This window comes from Leuresthes tenuis, unplaced genomic scaffold (genome assembly GCF_036924035.1).
Source record: "Leuresthes tenuis unplaced genomic scaffold, fLeuTen1.0.hap1 SCAF_3, whole genome shotgun sequence".
NCBI classification, from domain to species: Eukaryota; Metazoa; Chordata; class Actinopteri; order Atheriniformes; family Atherinopsidae; genus Leuresthes; species Leuresthes tenuis.
This window is the reverse complement of record NW_027325357.1, coordinates 15,846,968-15,869,820: the sequence shown is the minus strand read 5'-3', so window position 1 is coordinate 15,869,820 and position 22,853 is coordinate 15,846,968. Positions and strand designations below refer to the sequence as shown.

General features: G+C 38.9%; 2 protein-coding genes across 2 annotated transcripts; one reads left to right on the top strand and one right to left on the bottom strand.

Moving 5' to 3' along the window:
• Nucleotides 1-2,478: 2,478 nt before the first annotated feature.
• slc2a11a (solute carrier family 2 member 11a) lies at nucleotides 2,479-13,537 on the bottom strand. The gene is made up of 12 exons (XM_072383035.1): nucleotides 13,514-13,537; nucleotides 13,138-13,236; nucleotides 12,317-12,477; nucleotides 11,922-12,046; nucleotides 11,705-11,834; nucleotides 11,458-11,606; nucleotides 10,154-10,338; nucleotides 9,432-9,542; nucleotides 7,501-7,602; nucleotides 6,977-7,052; nucleotides 6,336-6,463; nucleotides 2,479-2,697 (listed from the first exon to the last, which is right to left on the bottom strand). Exons 1-12 carry the CDS (start codon nucleotides 13,535-13,537, stop codon nucleotides 2,479-2,481), a joined length of 1,509 nt encoding a protein of 502 aa, XP_072239136.1.
• Nucleotides 13,538-16,493: 2,956 nt separating this feature from the next.
• Nucleotides 16,494-21,402, top strand: tgfa (transforming growth factor, alpha). Its single transcript, XM_072383034.1, has 6 exons — nucleotides 16,494-16,701; nucleotides 17,428-17,589; nucleotides 17,774-17,947; nucleotides 20,411-20,525; nucleotides 20,918-21,067; nucleotides 21,195-21,402. Exons 1-6 carry the CDS (start codon nucleotides 16,662-16,664, stop codon nucleotides 21,400-21,402), a joined length of 849 nt encoding a protein of 282 aa, XP_072239135.1. The 5' UTR covers nucleotides 16,494-16,661.
• Nucleotides 21,403-22,853: the final 1,451 nt, after the last annotated feature.

Genomic DNA, 22,853 nt, shown 5'->3' with positions numbered 1-22,853 from the left:
GTACCTTAGAGAGGCAGAGAGTTGTACTCCAGAAAAAGACTTTGAATAGTCCATCTTTGAGAGTACAGAATATCATTGAAAGATCTCTGTGCACAGCCTACATGGCTAAAATTCTATACTAAAAACTTGTAATCTTTATGACACCAGGCAGCACTGCATTAAAAACAGACATGATTCTGTCCTGAAAATCATTGCATGGGCTCAGGAACACTTCCAGAAATCATTGTTTGTGAATAAATGTCACTGTGTCATCCACAAATGCAGGTTAAATTTCTATCATGCAAAGAAGAAGCCACATGTGGACATGATCCAGAAACATCCCAGTCTTCTCTGGATCAAAGTTAATTTAAAATGGACTGAGGCAAAATGGCAAACTGTTCTCAGGTCACGTGAATCACTTTTTTTTTTTAATCATAGAAACTGCATCCTCTGGACTAAAGAGGAAAGGGACTAACTCGCTCCTTAACAGTGCTCAGTTCAAAATGCATCTCTGATGGTACGGGGGTGACATCTGGAAAAGGCGCTGAAAGGTAATACAGGTTATAGAGTATGCATCCATCCAGACTTTTTTTTGTAAGTAAAACCTTGCACATATCAGCAAGACAATGTTAAACTGCATACAGACATTTTCCTTTTTTACAAAACAAGACAGAACACTTAATAATAAGTGTAGAATTTCTTTTCAGCTATGTCTTTTATCACAGAAAACAAATAATTTCCATTGAACAAGATCTCTTTTCAACCAATGAGTCCAAAATCTCAGGGGTTTTGATCATTTCTGTCACAACAGTCAATATCAAAGAGCAAGGCAATGCTGTGCAGCTACTCCACCAAGCACAACAGCATGGCTTTGCAGTTGAAGAGTCTGGGTGCTGGAGTGAACTGCCTGCAGTCCAGACCTTTCATCAACTGAGAACACTGGCGGCATGAAACACAAAACATGACGAAGAAGATCCAGGACTGTTAAGCAGCCAGAATCCTTTATCAAGAACGGGACAACATTCATTTCCCAAAGATCTAACAAATAGTCTCCTCAGTTTCCAGACTATTTTCTGACTACACAGTGGTAAACATGGCCCTGTCCCAAGGTTTTTTTAAATGTGTTGCAGTGTTCAAATTCAAAATGACCTAATATTTAGAAAAATCTTTCATTGTAACATTTTCTATGTTTTCTATGTTCTATTGTAAATAAGATATTGATTTATGGGATTTGCGTGTCGTTGCAGTTTTTGTTAACATTATTTATTGAATGACATTGACTGTACTTTTACTTGCATGTTTCCTGTTCTAAAGTCCTCGTGTTTTCATGAGCATATCTATCTCATGTTAAGGACTTTTTGTAACACTGTGTTTTGTAACACTGTGGTAGCGTCTTATGGTGTGGTCTGCTGCAGCAGTGGAACGGCAGAAACGGACAGGAGGAAACTCAATAAGCTGATTTAGAGGGCCAGGTCTGTCCTGGACTGGCCTCTGGACCCCATCGAGCAGGTGGGTGAGGAAAACAAGGAACAACACCTCCCACCCCTTGCATGTGACGGTACGGGCTCTGAACAGTTCATTCAGAAACAGACTTTTACTCCGGAAGTGTAAAAAGGAATGCTACCGCAGGTCACTCTTACTGACAGATGTCAGCCTCTATAACACCACAGGAGCGCACTCACTCATCACTCATCATCACTGCTCCTTACTGTTTCAACTGCATCCTAACACGTTCACATGTTGTACATTCTATTTTACATCTTGTATATGCCATTTTGCATTTGTTTATTTATCTTTTGTATATTCCTCCATCCCAGAGCTCTGTAACGTGCAATTTCCTCACGCGTGGGATACTAAAAGTTATTCTATTTTTCTATCCATTCATTCTTTTTTCTTATATCCACTTTATATGATTTAGGTTTGCTGGGGTGCAGTCCATCACAGAGCTGTACATATATTCCTTTATAATAGTATTAATTTACTTAACTACATTCCATCAGTTATGCTGCTTTACCTAATGAAGCATAAATAAATCAACTACATGGTTTTGTAGGTGAGCAGATACCCTGTAGAAAGATGCAACATTCAACTGTTTTTATTGCTTTATTAGATTAGAAAAACAACAACATCCATCCAATGTACAATTTCTTCTCAGCCAAAGGTGTCTGTAAGTGCTTAATCTGTAAGTGGTTATCTGTGTCTTTTAACATAAAAATATACCATTTCCTGTGCTCAGGCTTTGATCTTTTCTGTCACAGAGTTAAAATCACAGGGGTTTTAGTGACCTTTCCGACACAACTATCAGTCACAAAGAGCAGTAAAGAATAATGTGCAAATCATAGAGATAGAAAACACTTCAGATAAAGGAGTTTGAGTCAAGCTATGTGTTTCTCAGCGGTATCAGCGTTTCTGTGAAGCTGCGTGACTCCTTCCAGCTGAGGCAGATTAGGTCAAAGTGAGGCACACGGTGGACAGATTGTTTCAGGAGAAAATGTTCATCTACAAGGCCGTGGAATGACACACCTCGCCCAGCTGATACTCGGCTTGTTGCAGTGATTCCAAACTTCTGTCCTGGCCTTTGAAGTTGAGCTTGTGGAATTCACTTGTGATGACTGATAGAGATTTCCCCTTGGTCTCGGGCAGAAACAGGCCGATGTACAGCGCAGACAACAGGCACACGGCTCCGAAAGGCACAAAGCAGTAGTCCTTCAATCCACTCTGCGAAGACGAGACATGCATTATAATGTGTTCACTAAGTTCTCTTTATAGTTTGAAGAATAAGTTAGGAATGATCTTCAACTTTATTTAAAAGCAATATCTCAGAATGTAATGATGATAAAAGATAAAACCATGAACTCTCATTTCACATTGTTGAGTTCAGTCCTCCCACAGGCCAATCTTGCTCCTGAATACTTAATTTCGTGGTGTGTCTTAATTAGATTATACAGTATCTACACGTGTTTTTACACTTCAGAGGTGTTTCAGAGTATCTTTACTTTGGTTTTCTTGCTATTTTTCATTTTCAGGAAACGTAAATGTTTCTGTGCCTTTCTATCTTTTTTTTTTTCCCCCACTAATTTGTAAGAGTCAGCAATATCAAGCAACAAAACAGCTGCTATTGGGAAGTATGTGTGGTGGCAGGTGTCACCAAAACATTTGCACTCCATTGAGAATAACAAGTTTGACTCCTCTTGGAAACTTGTACTGTAATCTTTTAGCTTTGGTTAGTCACATTAGGGTTGTTTTTCTCTCTTTTTTTCAACACATATGCATCAGAGCCATTAGGTTACTTTCAGAAAAGAACATACTTGGTCATGTTAAGGAAACAACATGGTTTGGTGTTAAATACAAAGCTTACATTAATCTGCATGTTGTTCAAACTATCACTTTAAGTGATATCAAAGACAGCAGGCTCCTGTTTGGATATAGTTGATTTTGATTCACAAAAACATAAAAGTGGCAACATGTTTTCCTGGTGACTGCAATAGAATACACTGATAAACTTTGCAGGACTGATATACTTGCAGGACCCATGGCTCATGAAAAACAGACACTTAAAGATCATGACTTCTAGCGACCATTAGAACTGTTTTCTAAGTTTCCTTCAAAAGCCCAGATTGCAAGCGACAACTTTCCCCACAAGCTGGAGAACCTTTACATGATACATGACGTTTACAGTCATATAAACGCCATGTGTAAAAACAGTTACCTGCTCTTGAAAGTAAACCCTTGGTTTTCCTTTATTTCCCTATGAGAGGATTTTAGCATTTTCACTTTTGTCACTGTTAACTGTATAAAAAGTGACCATTTCATGTGTTTTCAAATCACAGATCCACAGAGACAATCACAGTTTAAAATAAGGTGTATTTTGTTTGTAGAAGCTAAAGTGGCAAAATTTTAATCGAGCTTAGGTGCTCTGTCACCTTTCCATCATTAATGTCTCTAACTTCACAGTTCTGACGCCAACATATGTGACCACGACCTTTCTAACTGCAAGCTATCAGCCACAAATGTTCTCATTTAAAGTGGCAATACATATATATTTAAAATAAATGTTTGTTTAGTCACTATTGCCAAAATGAGGTAAGCCAGTGATTAAGGCTTTGGCTCCATGAATTGCTCCATAGTAAAATCAGCTGGCTATCATTAGGCAATCCATAAAATATGCTGCAAATGAGAACAGATCACTTCCTGCTGCAGAAGCTTCACGCCAACACCTTTAACTGTCAAACACTGACTTTTCATTTCAAGTAGCCACAAAAAATACAATCTATTGTGAATATAGCACTTAACAAAGTAACTATAATAAGGAAACAATCCTTTTTAGCATTTTTTACTACAATTTGCTTTCAATTATTATAGGGAGTGATGGAAGAAACAGGAAAAACTGTTAACCAACTCCCAATGCTGCTGGTAGCACAAAAGTCTAACCAAAATTATGCAAAAAAGCAAACAATTAACTAACATTTTCAATAATGAAGTGACTCTTTATGCCCTTAGGCATCGGTTACATGAAGTCTTAAACGACATGTGTTGTTACTGTCAGTGCCAGTAAATACAGGTGCCACCTCCCATCAAATCACCCATGACTGAAATCTTTGAGACTTCCTCCGAGTCTGTCTTCTTCTAGTGTGGAACATATTGTCTGCCATCATCATAATACTATGGATATGCAAGAAAAATAGTATCATCCAGCTGCTGGCTTTACTCAAAGACTACCAGTATTTTAACAATAATATTATTCTAACTTCCTCTTGACCTACATCATCATATTTCGCTCACGTCTTCCACTGGTCCAATTGAACAGTCATTTTAGGAAGGCTGCTAACGGAATAAAATAAACCATGAAAATCTAAATGGCAGAAACAATAAGAGCTTCTTTCTTAGCATCCTCTAAAAGAAAATAAATTTAAATGTTTCAATCAGTATCTCCTATAGAATAGGAAACACTGGACCCTGCTTTATGAAAAGAAAGGAATTAATTCCATCCCACAATCCCCTGTGGCTGCAACTCTTGAAGTAACACACTGTGAAAACGAACTTCTGCTTTTATTCATTTTATTTATGCTTTTTCCTTAACTTGTTAAAAGACCAACCTTGATAATAAAGTAATATTTCATATTATGTACTAATATGACACAGTATAAGAAACTGATCCTCTGCAAAACGTGATTAGATCACGATACCTCGAGTACTCGTGTCAAAGTGACCCACCACCACAGCTCTGTATAAGTGTAACTGGATTCTTGTTGAGTGGAGTTCTATTTTCACATCTCATTAACTCATTCATAGGTTTAGAGGAAGCCCATAAAAGTTATTTCTATGACTATTTAACAAACGATCTAACCTCCATCCAGCCATTTTTTATACCCGCTTAATTGGGTCGTGGGGGGCTGGAGCCTATCCCAGCAGTCACCGGGTGAGAGGCGGGGTATACCCTGGAAAGCTCGCCACTACATCACAGGACCACACTGAGACAAACGAGACACACAACCACACACACGCTCACACTAAGGACAATTTTAGAGACACCAATTAACCTAACATGAATGTTTTTGGATGGTGGGAGGAAGCTGGAGTACCTGGAAAGAACCCACGCATACACGGGGAGAACATGCAAACTCCACGCAGAGTTCAACCTGGAACCCTTTCGCTGTGAGGCGACAGTACTAACCATCACACCACCGTGCAGCCCATGATCTAACCTTCCTTATTCATCAATTTGTCAATATACCACGTCAATACTGAAGACCTCCTCATATACTCTGCCCTGCCTGCCACACAGACTGTAATCATGTAATCATGTCCTTACTGGCCTCCTCTGCATTACTTGCTGTGAACATTATACCCCCCCCTTTGTACTCAGTTCTCTCTTTTCTACAGACTGACCTGCTCAAACTCCAGCCTGGAAACCAGTCCAGCCCAGTGTTGACACCCAGCTCTCCATCTCTCTTAGTAGCCTAAACTACTTTCACATTACCTGCTGACTTTCATTGGCAATAAAACACTTTTGAATTGAGACATTATTCATGGAGTGAATCTGTGCTCTGGGTTTATATGTTTTGTGGCCCTCCATCTTCAACGCCCACATCTTCATCTGTTTCTGATCTCATTTGACCCCCTATAAACATTTATGGACATCGAACGAGTGTTAGAGTGTGACTGCACTTTGCTATTTGACCAGTTCTAAAACCATGTGTTTGATCTACTCAACCTGCTCCTTAGTCTCATGTTCTCTCAACTTCAACTGAACGCAAAGCTCTGAAGACTTTTTCCTTTCTTTCTCACTTATTTATCCTTCCTGTAGGAGTGTTCAACGGGTGCACTGACAGATGCCCGTCTCGCAGCAGACTGACCACTATAAAGGGAAAGATCATTCCAATAATGAAAAGGTTGATCCACATCATGGAGCCAGCAATCATGTAGGCTGCTGGCCGTGCGGTCTGGTTGAAGAGCTCTGTGGGAAGAATGCCGGTCACTCCAGCTGAGAGATTAAAAGAAAAAAGAAAAACATTAATCCCAGTCAGCCTCATTACATCGTCCCTCACAAAAGTTTGGTTTACACGGTTCACTTTTGAGTTACATCACAAATAACATAATTACATGTTATTCAGCATAAAAGTCCGTCAGCATAATACGCCACTGTTTGTGTTGAAGACGCATAGAAAACCATCATGGTTTCCTATGACATATCCTTTCATCTGCAATGTGCATTCAGTAAGGAGTTCTTGTTTTAACAGTGTCTACAGTTTATGTTCTGGCATTATAAAAGCATTCAAATAGTTGTAACTGTAGCATACTTATGTTTCAGGACTTGATGAAAAACGATTAACAGCTGTAAATGTGTTGATATGATCGATTACTAAAGAAAACGATCGATTATGTATATTGTATTATATTTGTATTGTATTTGAAACACGTGATTGTTGCATCTTTGGACATTTTTAGACTTTGTAGCTTTTTTTAAAAATTATGATTAAAAAGCTGTTTAACTTACCTGGTCCCATGCCAAAGCTGAGAATGTAGGTGAAGATGCAGGCCATGCTCAGGTAAGACATCCAGGATATATAATTCTGTTTGTGTATGAGGGGAAAGGCAAGAAACAACACATAAACACGAAGAAATCGGATCAAGGATTCTACCAACTGAATATATTGTTAATGTCTGAATAGACAAACAGTGTTGACATTACCACAAGGAGGCATAGCTGTAAAACTCAACTAATGCGGAGAAAAAGATCCCTTTCAACCCATATCTTGCTATATGGATCTTTCCCTAATCTAAATGCGGTATAAACCCTTGCCTGAATGTTGACTCATGATGCCTCCTAGTGGTGAGACGTCACATTAAAATCTGTCGGAAAAGTCCTGCAATCTTAGTGTCAATACAAAATGGATGATAAAACTCTGCAGTTCAGCACTCTAAATTACTTCACTTATGTTCATCTCTTAAACTTTACGGTCTGACAAAGTCTACGGCAGAATGACTTGCTAAACTTAAGAGAAAAAGTCTGATAATCACCTGTAATGACAGAGCGATTGTGAAGACGATGGCCCAGATGGTCATGAAGATGAACCCTCCAGTTAACATAAACCTCCGGCCTTTGCGCTCAATCAGCAAGTTCTGAAAGTGTCAAAAATATTAATTGGAGTTGCTTCTTGTGAATTCTTGCACTCCCTAATAGCTTCTGGTGTTAGGGTGTGAAACTGGAAGCTATATCACACCCTAAGACAAAGGGAAATTCTAAAAAGCGTGGTGTGACCTTATTAAAACTTTGTCGGGTTTCTGTAAATGTAGAACCAAGATATAGAGCTGAAAAAAGGAGATGACTGAACAAAGAATTTACTGGCTGTGAGAGGTCCATAAAAGTTTTTAATACTTTTTCCTGAAGGTTGATGTGACATAGTTCGGAAAAATAGTGCTAAGTTTACAGCCAGTTATATCTTAGAGTAGCAGCAGTTATTTTTCCTTATGGGCGGTAAGGTTGGGATATGGTACAGAGGCAGGGAGCCTCTATCATATATCTGCAGAACTATATCACTACTTCCCTTCACACTCAAATTTCAGCTGTCTGAAGTATCTCTTGAGCTATTTTCTGGACGTGGGTGATATTGTCTTGGTTGTTAATGGTGAGGGGAAGAAGCTCTGTCTCATTTCTATGGTATCCACCACAACTTTAGTTTAGTGGAAAACGTGTGGTTTAGTTTCAGGCCTTTTGCCAGTTATTTTGTTTTCCCCCGTAGCTTTTCCAAGTCAGTTATCCTACTTTTTTTATTCTGATTTCCCTGTTTGGACCCTGTTGGATAACTTGCCTTTTTCCTGAAATCACTGGGAGGGGGGCAGCTGGTTCCAGAAGTATCTTTCCATCTCACTGTGTCTAGGCTTGTCACAATCATTATATTTGAGTTGAAGAGTAATTATCATACAAATAATTGCATTTACAGATTTGATTAGTTTAGTACAAGAAATACACCTTATGAAGGGGCCGGTCTATCGTTTTGAGGTCAATCTGGTCCAAGTTTGGAGGTTCGTGGATTTTTATCTTTTATGTTCTGTGTCTTGGTTAATGTTTTTCTTGTTGTATTTTGAAATTTTATATTGAGGTTTTCCTTGTGTTCCTTAGTTAGTTTTGCCACCTGCTTTTAGTTCACACCTGTGCTTAGTCACCTTATGGCACTACACCTGTATTTCATCAACTGACTACTCCTGCTGGAAAAGCAGATGGTATAATAGATCTGATTCTGTTTTTGGCTTAATTATTGCAATAAATAGCCTTGTCCAAGTTTCTGGAACCACTTTTTTTCTTCCAGCTTAAAAAAAAAATGTGATACAACATCCATCAAACTAATGGTATCAGAATGCAATCGCTCTTATGTTAGAAGTTAAGCCCCTTAAGAAGCAAAAGGTGGTGCTAACTCTTCACTCAGGTACAGAAGGAAACGGTGCAACAAGATGACAATATTAAAATGACTCCATTCAAACTTTAAGCTGAAACATGGGACATAGTTCAGTTAATTGAATTTGGCTGTTTATAGCTATGAATAGAAACAATAATATTGATAATAAACGCCATATGATTTAGATTTTTTTTAGAATAATAGCAATACTGTTATGCATATATCCCAAAATGTTAAAGTATTACTTCAACATGACTGTATTGTCTTGTCAGAGATATTCAGAAACTACTAGTTTATGTTGATCATTAAACACTAATATCGAGACTGCGAGAGACGTTTCCTGGAAGCTATACAAAAAGTTGTGTCCCCTGCTGCTATATATGTTAATGTCATGCAATTTCAGTGAAAAGAGATACCAAACCTGCTCTGTGTACAGGGCTTGATGCTATTCTCAGCTCTTTGCCTCTTTTATAAAAGGTTAATGAAGACTGCAAACAACAGTCTCCTTTTGTTTCCAGCTGGTTACATAAAGTGAGTTTGTTGATGGATACTTACACACATTATACAGGCCGTGAATTCACATGTCCCAGTGCCAATTGTGACATACTGGATTTTTTCTTCAGATATTCCACCCTCTTTAAACACATATGATGCATAGAAGTAAATCTGCGAAAAGGACAGAGGATGTGAAAATATATCAGAGAATCATTACTCGTTACTTGTGTTTAATTCCTGATAAGCAGATTATGCAAATATTTGTACATCGAGTAACTATGTTAATACAAAGTCCTCTCTAAACCTGCCAAGCATGTGGTTTAAAGCTTTGAAGCACAGGAATATTGTGTCAGCACTTTCTGCTACTAAGATGCAGGTTGCAAATGTGAAGAGAATAGATCAATAAATGACGATGGACTTGACTCAACAGTGTACATTAAAAACATTAAACTGTCTTCATGTGTTTATCGAGCATTACACTTAGAGATGACGCTTTATCATCAGCATACATTATTAATGTGCCCTGTAGGAAAACACTGTAATGAAACCCAGACATGGAACAAACCGCTGATGGATCATCTCAAATTTCTAATCAACTTCTCAACTTTGCAAAAGGTAACTGTGGCCAGAAGAACATCTAATCCTGCCTCCGTACGTCAGGATCAGTTACACTGGATAATAGCAACTATGTATCAACCAACCACACCTTTAGCAGCTCAACAAATATGAATATCTTGTGGATCATAACGATGTTTAGAGAGAGCATGCCAGTTTCTTCTTACCGAATCATTACCACAGAGCTGCATGGCACTGCTGATAATCATGACAGAGATGAGCTGCCACCGCACAGACCGATCAGTAAAAAGCTCCCAGGGTCGCTTCGGTCTCATGCCTTTGGTTTCAGCCTGTTCCTGCATGATCTCATCAAGCTCGCTGCTCACCTCACAGCCTCGCAAACGCCTAAGAGCTGACAAGGAGAAAAACTTGTGATTGACAACTTCCCCCCCTTTTTCCAGACAGATTTCTTATGTAATTTTCTTTTGACAGAAGTAAAAAAAGTACCAACATACTGTACATCATTACAGACAAGATAAGTAGCTTCCAACAAAAAGTACTCTTATTTAAAAGTAAAAGCATTCCTGCAGCAGAGAACATTTCACTGTTATGACATAGTTATTTGACTGAGAGATAATAAGATGGAGTTCCGTGCTTTAATACTAAGAGAAAATAATTGTTTTGATACAGTAGATTGTTGGAGAACTTTTCATCTTCTTGGTTTCTATCTCTTTAAGGGCCCTTCCTCCTGAGAAGCCTGGTCTGATTGGTCAGCTGATTAGTTTAAATAGCTGAGTGACAGACAGCTGTTCTGTCTTTGTTTGAGGTGTGCATCCAGACACAAGTCAGACATAATGCAAAAGTGTTTGATGTGAATGTCCTTAAGTAAAGGAGGAAAAGCCTGGACTTCAAATAAGGGATATGCAGTAGTTCAGGAGCAGAGTGTCACATAGAAGAGAAAAGAGCTGTTTTCAAACTGTCCATTACTATATTTATTTATATAAATTTAGCAGTGCTGTTCGAAATTTCAACTGAAATGTCTCATTCACTGTGTGCAGTGTACTACGTTTCAGTTAAATAAAAAATGTAGTGTGCAAAGTTGTACACCACATGGGTCAAAATCGTGCGCTGTGCTCTAACGCTAATGATTGTTGCCGAAAGTGAACTTTTGAGTTCAATATAGCGAGTGATTGAGTGGACATTTCAAACACAACACAACTTTTTTTCTCTGTACATCCTTAATTTTACATGAAGGTGAATCTATCATCTGTTGTGGAAGTCCCAACCTTTGACAAAATATGACTAATTAAATCTTGTGGCACTGAACATAATTATTGAGAGGGAAGCAAAAGCAAAAGTCTAGTTTTTTAATATTCTTGGACTATTTGTCAATTCTGCATTATATATATCTTTAAACTGTAATGGCATGAAGGTGTTACATTAAAAGAAATTGAAATGAAAATTAAACACTCAAACACAGAAAGACTGAATTCCATCGCTGGTTAACACAGTACATTAAAACAGTCCTTACCATTAATGCAAGCCTCTTTGTCTCCCTTGTCTATGAGCAGGTATCTGGGACTCTCTGGGAACCATGGCAGGGTCAGAAGCTGAATGAAGCCAGGAACGGCATTACTAGCAAGAAGGTACTGCCAACACGACTCACAGCCCAAAATCTCTCTTTAAATAAACAATTCAGAGTGTTATTATGCACCTCTTTCAATTCTAGTGAAATTTGTTCATCAAAGATTAGCCAGTCTTACACAAAGTGAGCTTACCTGAGTCCGGCCACCTGCCCTAACACAACACCAAATGCTGTGAAAACAGCAGATGACAAGGAGATGGCCCCTCTCAAGTGCTTTGGTGCACTTTCTCCAAAATACATGGGCTGGACATTCATGCTGATTCCTTCAAATCAAATCAAATAATTATGTAAATTTAAATTAGACAGTAATCAGACATTGTATTCAGTTTGAAAAACGTTTACTGACATACCTGCGTTTATTCCAATAAGGACACGTGAGAGAATGATCATCTCGAATGACCTTGCAGCTCTACTCGTCAGTGCTAAGAGTGCGCCAGTCATGAGAAAAATGTTGTTCAGCAGCAGACATTTCTTTCTTGTGGAGGGAAGTGAGGATAAAGTTTAGTTTTTATGTTCTAAAAAAAAAAACACCAAACACATCCATGATAAACAATACTGTGTGGGTAACATATGTCTAGAATCGACAATTATTATTTTTCACAGAGGATGTTGTCAGGGGATGCTGCATGAATCCAAGAAAGTTTCTGTAAATGAACAATCTCGCTTCATTTGTGTGTGAATGAAGCGAGATTGTTGACAGGTTTGACAGGTTTGTCATTCACTCTCTTCCTCCGTTTCATATTACCTTCCAAAGCGTATGGTCATTGGTCCTGCAATGAGTGCCCCAGCAAAGCCCCCCAATGAGAAGATGGAGACAATGATTGTCCACACCAGCGTGACCTGGTATTCCTCCAACTGTATCTCCCAGCGGTCCAGAAATGTTTCGTTAATAAAAGCTTGAATAAACTGTAAGGACAGAGATGAAGGTCAACCCTTAAATCTGCACGTTAATGTAAAACGAACACGTGTTGCTGAAGCAGCAGTTAAAACTGACACATTACCTCTGCCTGCGCATATCCCTCCTATGCTTTGCATGTTTAGATTTTGATGGTGATCCACACAAAAATTGAGATTTTTTTTGTTGTCCACAGCAACCTTGTTGGTCATCCTGCATCTGCAGTCGATTCTGAACGATCAGAATGAATATTTGTGTCTACGGGCGAATTTCCGAATTGGTGCTTTTTCAGTTAGCTTATTTTGGTTATCAGTGAAACTATCGCCTTCAGAATACGTTTCTGCCACACAACAACATGTGATGCATTACAGCAAAAAGAACTACTTACTGACACAAGAAACCTTAATTATTTTTTGTTCCAAATTACATTGTGACCTTTATGCGAAATTACAGAGGTGCTGGTCTGCACAGTTCATAGTGGAATCACACGCTCCATAGGTGGTGAATATAGTTGTCAACATCAATTCACCACACAGTCGATGTTAATGTGTCCATATGATAGGTTTAACTTTTGAACAGTCACTCCTGATCCTTTAGCAACACTGACAATCTCCATACATGACCATACTGCCCACTAACTGCATGTGGGACATACACGTGCAAAAACTTACAGTTGTGGGAGCATTCATTATAGCAAGGTTGTAGCCATACTGAAGTGTTCCTCCGATGGCTGCAGAAGCAACCATGAGCACCAATGTCAGAGGATTGCTCTACCCAGACAGACAGAAAGGTTAATTTCAAAGAGGACAGAGACAGGATGGTTCAGTTTAGAAAATACGGAGACAACTGGAGCAGCAATTTCTAAATAGCACCAGCTTAAAAGTTTGATCTACATATGTTGTGGCTGGAACATTATTTTAAAGGATCATTACAATGTTAAAATACCAAAGCAGAAATAACCTTTCACATGAACTAGATCTTACATGAACTACAGTCATGTAAGATCCGCAACAAATCCGCAAAAACAAACAAAGGAGCTTTATTTACCTTCTGAACATCTGCATGCGACATTGTTAAACGAAGTCGTAAAAAGGTGGAAAAAGTGACTTGAGCAGGTCTATAAGTAGAGCAAGGTTTAGCCCACTTCGTACATCGCTCCCATTCATCACTAACGTGAGCACGCGTCTCTATGTGCGTGCGTGTGGCGGCTACTCGTGATTGGCTGCAGTTGCGCAATCAACTCCGGTTGACACACGCGACCAAACACCTCGGAGGTGTTTTAGCAGGACTTTTTAAACGCCCCAGTAATGATTAACAGATGATAACTACAGTTGTGAGGATAGGCGAAGTAACCGAAAGATTTGTCCAACCCAAAAATGATTTTATATCTGTCAGGTTTCTGATACGCGCAGGTTACTGGATAATTGCTTATCCAGTAAGCAATTATGAGTGGCAACGCGCGTGCAGAGAGGCCAGTGAGGTTTCTCATTAGGGAAGTGATGCTCAGGACAGGTTGCAAAGAGATGGAAATATGCACGTGTGGGTTCACTTAATGAGTGAACAGCCGTATGAAAGGATAACTTCCAATATCCCATCAATGAATACACTGAATACACTGAAAACACTGACCACGCTGGAGGTGTTTGTTGTTGTAGGACTATAGGGCATCAAACAACAGTTCACAGCTACTCTTTGTTGAATTACAGCTTTCACGTGGTTGCATTTGTGCCAAAAATAATTTCATAGGCACTCTGCTATTGCCCATTTAAATAGTTGACGTGACAAAACGTTTGACTTTGTGAATACAAGTTTCTTCTGTATTTACATAAATTCTCCCCGTTGTCTGATGGTGTCCTTATGATTTTCATCTTGTTGTGCTGTCCTGATGTGTCATTTTACTGTGCCGTTATATACGTTGATTTGCACGAGGGACTGCAACTGACTAAATACAAAATAAATACAAACTTACTTCAATGGCACAATTAATACTATTTATATTATAACTCGTGAATGACGCACAAATAACATGAAACATGCATGTAGGCCGTGCAAAATGTATTAAATGTGGAATGACGTAATATATTCACTGTCATTGTCTGTTATTGAAGCAAAATGTAAACAGAAATGTATTAAACACAATAAATGTTGGGGAATAAATAGGGGAGATACTGAAAACAGAACATCTGTAAAGTCCCAAAAATACAATGATTTAATTAAAAAAAGATGATTAAATGAAAAATAAAATACCTGAATATATATTTTTAGGGAAATGAACAGTGTACACAAAGGAAAAGTAAAATACAGAGAAGGTATTCAACAAAGCTAATAGATCAACATCGACTGCTTTGTGTTGTTTCTTTGTCGAAGTATTTTGTCAACACTGTTACCTTTCGTTTTTAACATTACCCTTCAATAATGATATATTTTATGAACTAAATGCAATTTTTATAGCGTCAAAGCTTTCCTCTGCGACATGATTGTTTTGTCCAGCAGATGGAGCTGGTTTGCTGGTTTGCTCCGTCTCAGGTGAGATCAACAAAACTGGCGTGTACATTTCAAGAAGCAGCAACATCACTGGTCAAGCTAGTTAGTTAGGCAGCTTCAGTTACACATTAAAGCTCAGATGACCAATTACATACCCCTGTGAATTTTTTTCCCCAACACTTAATCAGCAGAATATGTACACAAAATATGTTAGGGGAGCTGAATTCATTTTTAGAGATGTTCTCCAGTCCTCAAGCAGATGAGCGCATAAATACTCTAATAAAAGAAAGCAAGGAAACACCTTTTTAACTTGACTGATGATCTATTTTTGTTTAGATTCAGTTGCAAGAGCAGATCAAAGTAAGTCCATAAAAGTAAGTCCAGTCCCCCCAAGTCTCACAGGATCCCTCTGTGGCTGCACACCACGTACATGACCATGCAGACTGTTCCTCTTTCTCGTGGTGACAACTTATGAGGTCAACCTCAAACTCAAATCGTGCTGCGAAACACACAAGGACAAGGAGGAAGTACAACAATGTGGACGCTTGTTTTGTGCTGAGACTTTCTCTTGTCCACCAATCAGACTGGATTGTTAAACTGATGACAGATGCACATGTGTTGAACTCTTGGGTGCTGCTGACACATATCCTGGTGTGAATGGGACTTAGAAGACAGAAAGGTCTCAGTCAGTTTGCAGACGTGGAAACCATGAAGCTGACTATACCAGTTCAATACTGTGACTTCTTATTTGATCTAATTTTATCAGAGTGTGTGTATGCAGCAATGTCTCTGATCTGGTTCTGATGAAATGCATAAAGTCACTTTTGAAAAAAAAAAGTCACTAAAATATGTGAGATTGTCCCTGGGTGAATTTAAATATTAAATATCAATTAATGTAATTCTGGCCTGTGGTTTCAGGTGTATTTTAGTCATCACAAACTGTTGGACAGATGAATGAACAGAAGGACTGTAAAGCTGCTGTAGAACCCACTGCTGGAGGAAAACCAAACAAAGAAAAGTCAATGATATTTCCTCACTCATCTATTAATTTAGCTTTTTTCCTCCCTAAGTTAAAAAAAAGTCATTTTTTTTTTCAGAACCTGTGCAGCACTTTACAACATTGATCAAACAGACAAAATGTGAAAAGAATTTAGACCGGTGGTTCCATTTTTCACAGATACACGCTATCTTTCACATTAGATTAGATTAGATATAACTTTATTGGTTGAATTAAATTGAATTGAATTGAACTCAGATAGAACAATCCAGGTAATCCTATAACCAGGCTAATAACCTGCACATAGTTAACAACACTGAAAACAAACAAACGAACAAAGTGCCATATTGAGGTCATAATGAGACCTCTCCTCCCACTCCCCCTCCCCCTTAGCCTCTAATTGGTCCGCTCTGACAGGATTACTCGAGTTCCCTCAATTGGGCACAGTGAAGTTAAACGCTCGGACGTCCAGGAGGGAAAATAAGACATTATACTCGATAATAGTTAATTTTCAAAGATTTCATAAAAAAAAAACTCCCCCGGAGGATCAGATGTTTGTGTTTGACACCGGTCGCCAGGTCTGCCCTTTGATCGCCGGATTAAATGATCACCACCTCCTCCTCTGCTGCTCACGCTGGAGCCTGCAACACTAATGTGGTTTCTTAACACGCCCGCGTTTCACTGAAGCTGCAGTTCAGACTCTCAGTCGGCAGAATGACTCGGATTTTCTGGGATACTATTTTCCTCTTAAGTGGTGAGTGTGTGATTTATTTATTCATTTCTAGGTGCTGTAATTGAGCCCATGTCTCGCCAGACTGATCAAGATGCAGATGAATATTAAATATAACTGATATTACGCCTCTTGGACTCATTTCAAATAAATTGTGTAGGATCTGAACTGACCGACTGACTTTGTGCTTCTCGTTGAGCTTCCGTTTTTTTTGTTGTCGTTATTGCTTTAGTGAATAAACTGTTTAGATTAATCATTTTAATTTGACACTTTTTTTGACACGTTTATCTTTTTTCTTGAATTTTTTTAGTGAGTGTTTTGAGATTCCGGTTGTGATGATTGCGTCCTCGCTGGGCCTGCTGTATTTATAGTGCTTTGCGCTGATCCTTTTAGAGGATGCTTGACCCTGTTAACCTTTGCTTAATACCTGGTACAGCTCATAAAACATCTCTATAACTTGCTTGTAGACAGGGAGATTGAAATGACCCTCTGATAGCGCATAATAATCATAGGATGTATGACATCGGGCGTTTGTTTGAACGTGAAAACGCCACATTATAGTTGGACACGGGATTTTGTATGCATGTCAGTAAGTGCTTCTACCATGTCTGTGATACTCTGTGATAAGTTTATGGTAACTTTTTTGGTATTTTTCTTATCAGGCTTAAACCCTACAGGGATCTATTATCCACGTTTTTTCACAGGAGGACTGGGTCGTTCATTACCACTTGTCTGTTTTACCATTTGCAGGTTCTCTCTTTACATTTGGAGCAGGACCGAGTAGTTCAGCAAGTATTAAAGCCAACGTTTCTATCGATGCAAACTCCATAGCCGCTCCAAACACCTCCAGCAGCAGCTCTGGGGCAACCAGTGGCAGGGGTGCAACTACAACTAATATCCCTGAAGTTAAAAGTGAGTCATTCAATGAAAGGATGAAGAAATTAACTGTATTTCATATGCAGTATGTTGTCATCAAAGTCCCAATTAATACTGACTGCAGAGTTGCTTCCACTAAACAAGACTTGAGGACCTCTCTTAATGAATTGTTTTGTCATATCTGTACTTTTCTCATTCGCTTTGTGTCACATGTCTTCAGGTGTTTCATTTGGAGCAGAGCAGATAAATACAACCCTTTTTGATGCTGCCATTTACACCAATGCCACTTCCACTGCTGCTCCTAACGCCTCAGCCAGTAGCTCCCCAGCACCCAGCAGCAGAAGCTCCACTACTAAAAAACCTGTTACGAATACCGACAAACGTCCAGTTAAAAGTAAGTTTCTGTTGAACTGTGTCATGTAAGGATACTGGGGGAAGTTTCAGTAATGATAGGAAATAATAAATTTCACAATAAATGAGGCATTTATCTTCATGGTGCCACCTGATCCACTCCCACAGCCATGCTGCTTCCACAGCAGCTTCCACTCATGACACTGTTTCCCACTGAGCTGCAGTGCATCAACATTATACAGACAGTGTGGCGTGCGCTGATAATTGATCCTCTTAGAGTGAGCGAGGGCAGCAATTATAATGGATCCAAGATAATGAGCAGTATAGTCAGTTACTTCACAACTGCTGCCTCTACAGTATTGAATTATAATCTGAGAAGCACCGTGCTTTCCCTCAAGGCTGGTTTCTGTGTCAGTGTTCCTCATGTCAGACTGCCAAAATCACATGGAAAGAGAGAGGGCTTGGTGAGCACATGCCTTAGGGACAACAGAGGGCTTTCACAGAGTCTGAAAGACGGAGACAATGCATGTAGGCTGCAATCCAAAGGCCCATTTACCGTTGGAATGGAGTGTTTGACGAAGGCTGTAATGCAGATATCTGTCTGGATGTTCATCCTCCTTCTCACCCTGAATGCAACACTGTGGCATCTGTTTTTGGTGCTTGTGCAGCTCTGACATTTATCTGAGTCTGTAATGAAGGAATTTGTCTGACTGTAAGTGTAAGAAATGTCCTATTTTGTCTGGTTGTTTATTTGATTAGTTTATCTAGTTGTTAAAGGGTTTTGTTTGCCAGAGAAAAAACTGAAGTAGTTGCTTAAAATACTGCACGGGATGCGCTCTCTCCTGAGCACTAGTATTGATCTTAATTATTTATTGATTCTTTTTTTTTTTTCTCTCATTAATTGTGCTTCCAAGGTACAGTGAGAGATGTAAGCCACCGCAAATCCACACATAGCTGTAAAGATAAGGCTGGAGTCTATTGTTGTCAACCTTAGGATTAAGTAGATGGTTCTGTTTCAGGTCTCCAGAAGGCTTTTACCATTTTAGATGCATGGATGTGCTGCTTTCTGAATACAGGCACTCAAATTGCACTTGATATTTAAGATTTTGAGGAAAATCAATCTAGATTAAATCATCACAGATGTCACGCTCCTAGTTTAAACTCTGTAACATAATCAACCAAAATTTTAATTGACAATTCCTTCCTGCACCAGCCTTAAATACCCCTTTCTGACCAAATTAGCTCTAGGTTTTACAACATGTCCTTTCAACATTCTTGAAGTCTATCTCGCCAACTTGCTAGAGGAATTGCTATCTCTAATCTGTGGGATATGATAGTGACCACAAAACAGTTTGCCCGTAAAAAACCCTTTTATGTTCCAGCTGGGAACAAACTTTCAAGGTTCCGCACCAAATTGTTTTGGTTGATACACTCTGTATGGTTCAAGTTTGGTGCACAAGAACAGAACACATTATTGGTAGCAAAGTGGTAACGGAGACCCCAGCCTGATTAGAAATTAATTTGTCATCTCTTCATTTAGCTCTGCAGAAGCCCGTTGTTAACCCGCTCATTTGAGTCGGGTGTATTGGAGCAATGAGATGTGTTCTGTTTGAATTGTCCACCTATTCACTTTAGGCTATGAGTCAGCTATTTTGTAGTGCTATTCCAAATTTCAGCTGAAACTTCTTATTCACTATGTAGTGCACTACATTATTGTCATATGGTACACAAAAAAAAGTGTATGTTAGATGTATGCTACATGGGTTTAAATAAACCATTACGCAGTGCTCTCTGAAGCTAGGATCTAACAGAGCATGCTAACGCTAGCTACAACATTTTTTTTTACCAGCAGAAAATGCCTGCTGAAGAAATAAGCCACTCAAAGTGGCTCATATCCTATTCTGTTGAAATGCAGGAATTTAGAAATTATTAGTGAGCTATTTACAGGAATCATGGTTGAGACTTTAGTTGTTCAGTATAGTCGACGTTTTAGAGATGAGTTGTAGTGCAGCTCACTTTTAAATATTTCCATCTTTGCTCAGCACTGTGGACAATGTGTCTCTGAAAACATTTCTTTTTCTTATCAGCAGTTATAATTTTATATATACCTATGATTTCAATCATTCTATTTTAATTTCAATTATTTTATTTAATCTAGACTTTAATTTCTTGTGAAATTAATCTCATCATTTTATGATGCATTAGGGCATTCTAGTTTGACTTTAAATTATGTGTAAACCTTGAATAATTATTATGTTTTTGTCAAATGCCTGTATTTGTGGTCTAAATTTGCTGCTGTAGCTATGTATTGTGAACTCTGGGCACCGCTGCATACAAGCAGGGTCCAAAATGCAGGAGTAGCTGTCTACCCCTACCCACTTTTGAGTAGTAGTAACTTTAAGTGGTTATTATTGGTTCAACAACTCTTAACACTAAAAAAAAATGAGCTTACAGTAATATTAATGAGTAATATTAACATCAACAATATTATCTGTCATTCACACAGAGTTTGTGGCAGCCGCTGTTCGGTCTCATTTTGATGACTGTCCAGACTCTCACCAGCATTTCTGCTTTCATGGCACATGTCGCTTTCTGATACTGGAGGAGACGCCTGCATGTGTGTAAGTCAGTAGGTTTGTATTTGTGAAATAACACCACTACGTTCTGTTTGTGATTCTATCATGAAAAGACAACACCTCCCCCTATGAGCTAAGAGGCAACACTGTAACGTTTATCATTTCACTTATGCAAACTATGTATTTTACTCATTTTAGTATTTTAACCTATTTGGGCTCCTTTTTATATGGAGTAGATTAAACGTCTGAAACCAGTCATTCTGTTGCAAAATGCTGCCATCTGTCAACAGAGACGTTAATGAAATCTTGAGATTTAATGCTGTAACTGCACTGGAAGTCTGGACTCGAGCTGATAACCCCAGATTTGTGTTAGCATTCTTAAGAAATGTTATATAAATATTGATATTTCAACCAGGACATCTCCTTCTGTGCTGCAGGTGCCATCCCGGCTTTGTTGGGATGAGGTGTGAGCATGCAGACCTGCTTGCTGTGGTAGCAACCAACCACAAACAGCAGACCGTTGCCACTGTGCTGGTGCTGTGTGTGATTGGGTGTGTCCTCATCATGGTGTTGTGTTCAATCTTACAGTAAGTTACACTCTCACAACCCAACTTGTATTTTGGACCAGCTGCTCTTGGTTCGTAGCTGATGAGCTGTAGTAAATCTCTACTTTTGTAGAACCACCAATGTTTCTATTTCTCCTGTTTTGTTCAGTTGCTGGTGGAGGCAGGACTGTCGGAGACGGAGCCGTGCGCATCACTACATCGAAGAAAAGCATGGAGCATCTTACTATCCATCAGAGAGTGGTACTTATCTCCATTTCCTTAATGTGTTAAATAGTCAATTTGAACTTTTCCATGTACATATCAAGAACTACATGGACGTCCAACACATGCGGCACACACTGGCTGTGTTTGGGTAGAGAACACTGCTCTACTTACAGAAGACGTGATACAGACAGATGCATCTCCCTGTCTCAAGGATTTTTGTCAGCTTGCTTTACATTATCTTACTCATTTACAGTTTCAATGATTGGATCTATGAAAGTGTCTAAGTACCTTCCATAGTGTCTCTTTCGCTCTTAGTCATTTATCGTCAATAAACAGGCTGTTTTAACGGATCATGAAATTGAGCTTTGTCATCAAAACAATATATCCTGAAACAGCCTGGTGCTTGTCTAAATGTCTCATATCAGGCAGAACTGTCAGTCCTGTCAGCTCAGTCTGTTTCTAGCTTCAGTCAGCCGCCTCCACAAAGTATACTGGTTCTAAGGACTAGAACAGGGCAAGCTGCTTTTAGAAATAAGTGTTTGCTTGAGACTATTTGTAGCTGCAGATTAATCCACTCAATGGTGGCTGTGTTCATGGTCGTTATGTGAATAATGATTCAAATGTACGATTCAGGAAGTTTATAAGCACTCATCATCTACATGAATGTCATGGAATGCAATTGATCTTTTCTGGGGAAGTATTATTTTGTTTTTCTGTGGCAAAAAAATTATAATTTGATGCATGCTTTAGTTCATCTTGGGTCTTACTAAAACCAACATAGATGAAAATGGCGATCATGACCAGATGCTTTTTCATTTAAATCAACAAACTTGTCAGAGTTCAGGATGGATGTTTAAATTCTGTTCGAGTTTAAACATGCTGGCATGAACCTAAAGTTCTTAGTTCCTTGAAAAGGTTCCTGTTGTTGAAATGTAGCTAATGTCAAACAGCTGGAACCCTATTCTTGCCCCACCTTTACTCCTCCAAACATTCCCGTGGTCATTACTTTGATCAAACAACTCAATCTTTCCCTCCTATGAAGCAATTATTTTGGAGCAGGTGCTTCTCTCTTGGACAACATCTATGGTGATGTAAAATGTTGGACTTTACTGTAGACAGTGGTGTTCCAGCAGCTTCTACTTCATGGCAGACCTGTGTCTTGGTGGTTCCCCAGCTGTTTCTGACCATCGGAACCAGTTCCCTCTCAGCTGAGGGTGACTGGTAGGGTTTTCTTCCAGGTCTTGGCAAAGTTGCTACAACTCTAACTTGTATGTTGGAACTGATTTTTGTTTTTAGAAATAGACATTCCTGGTTTGTGTAAATCTAAGCACCAACGTTTCTTTAATATTTCTTCTAAAAATCTTTGATTTACAATAATTTTGCCCCAGAAAACGAACATTTCAAAGAAATGGTTTGTGATGAGAAACTTATGACCTGGACTGTAGAATATAGACACTCTGACCCAATTCTGAGGATACATTTTAATAGCCATTTTATTTGTCTTGCAGTGGTTTGACAACACCTCTCGTTTGAACACAAGCTGTTTGCATCCTTGCATTTTTCTCATCTGTGGCCCACAAACCTTTGGGATTCCATCTAAAAT

Bases quoted from the DNA above. Each gene is read 5' to 3' on its own strand.
- slc2a11a (XM_072383035.1), bottom strand. From the start codon at position 13,537: ATGTCGCATGCAGATGTTCAGAAG. The intron at 11,607-11,704 runs GTAAGCTCACTT...GTTTATTTAAAG, and splicing joins GGGCAGGTGGCCGGACTCAG to AGAGATTTTGGGCTGTGAGT. The intron at 6,464-6,976 runs GTAAGTTAAACA...TTAATCTCTCAG, and splicing joins CAGCTTTGGCATGGGACCAG to CTGGAGTGACCGGCATTCTT.
- tgfa (XM_072383034.1), top strand. From the start codon at position 16,662: ATGACTCGGATTTTCTGGGATACTATTTTCCTCTTAAGTG. The intron at 20,526-20,917 runs GTAAGTCAGTAG...TCTGTGCTGCAG, and splicing joins GAGGAGACGCCTGCATGTGT to GTGCCATCCCGGCTTTGTTG. The intron at 21,068-21,194 runs GTAAGTTACACT...TGTTTTGTTCAG, and splicing joins GTGTTGTGTTCAATCTTACA to TTGCTGGTGGAGGCAGGACT.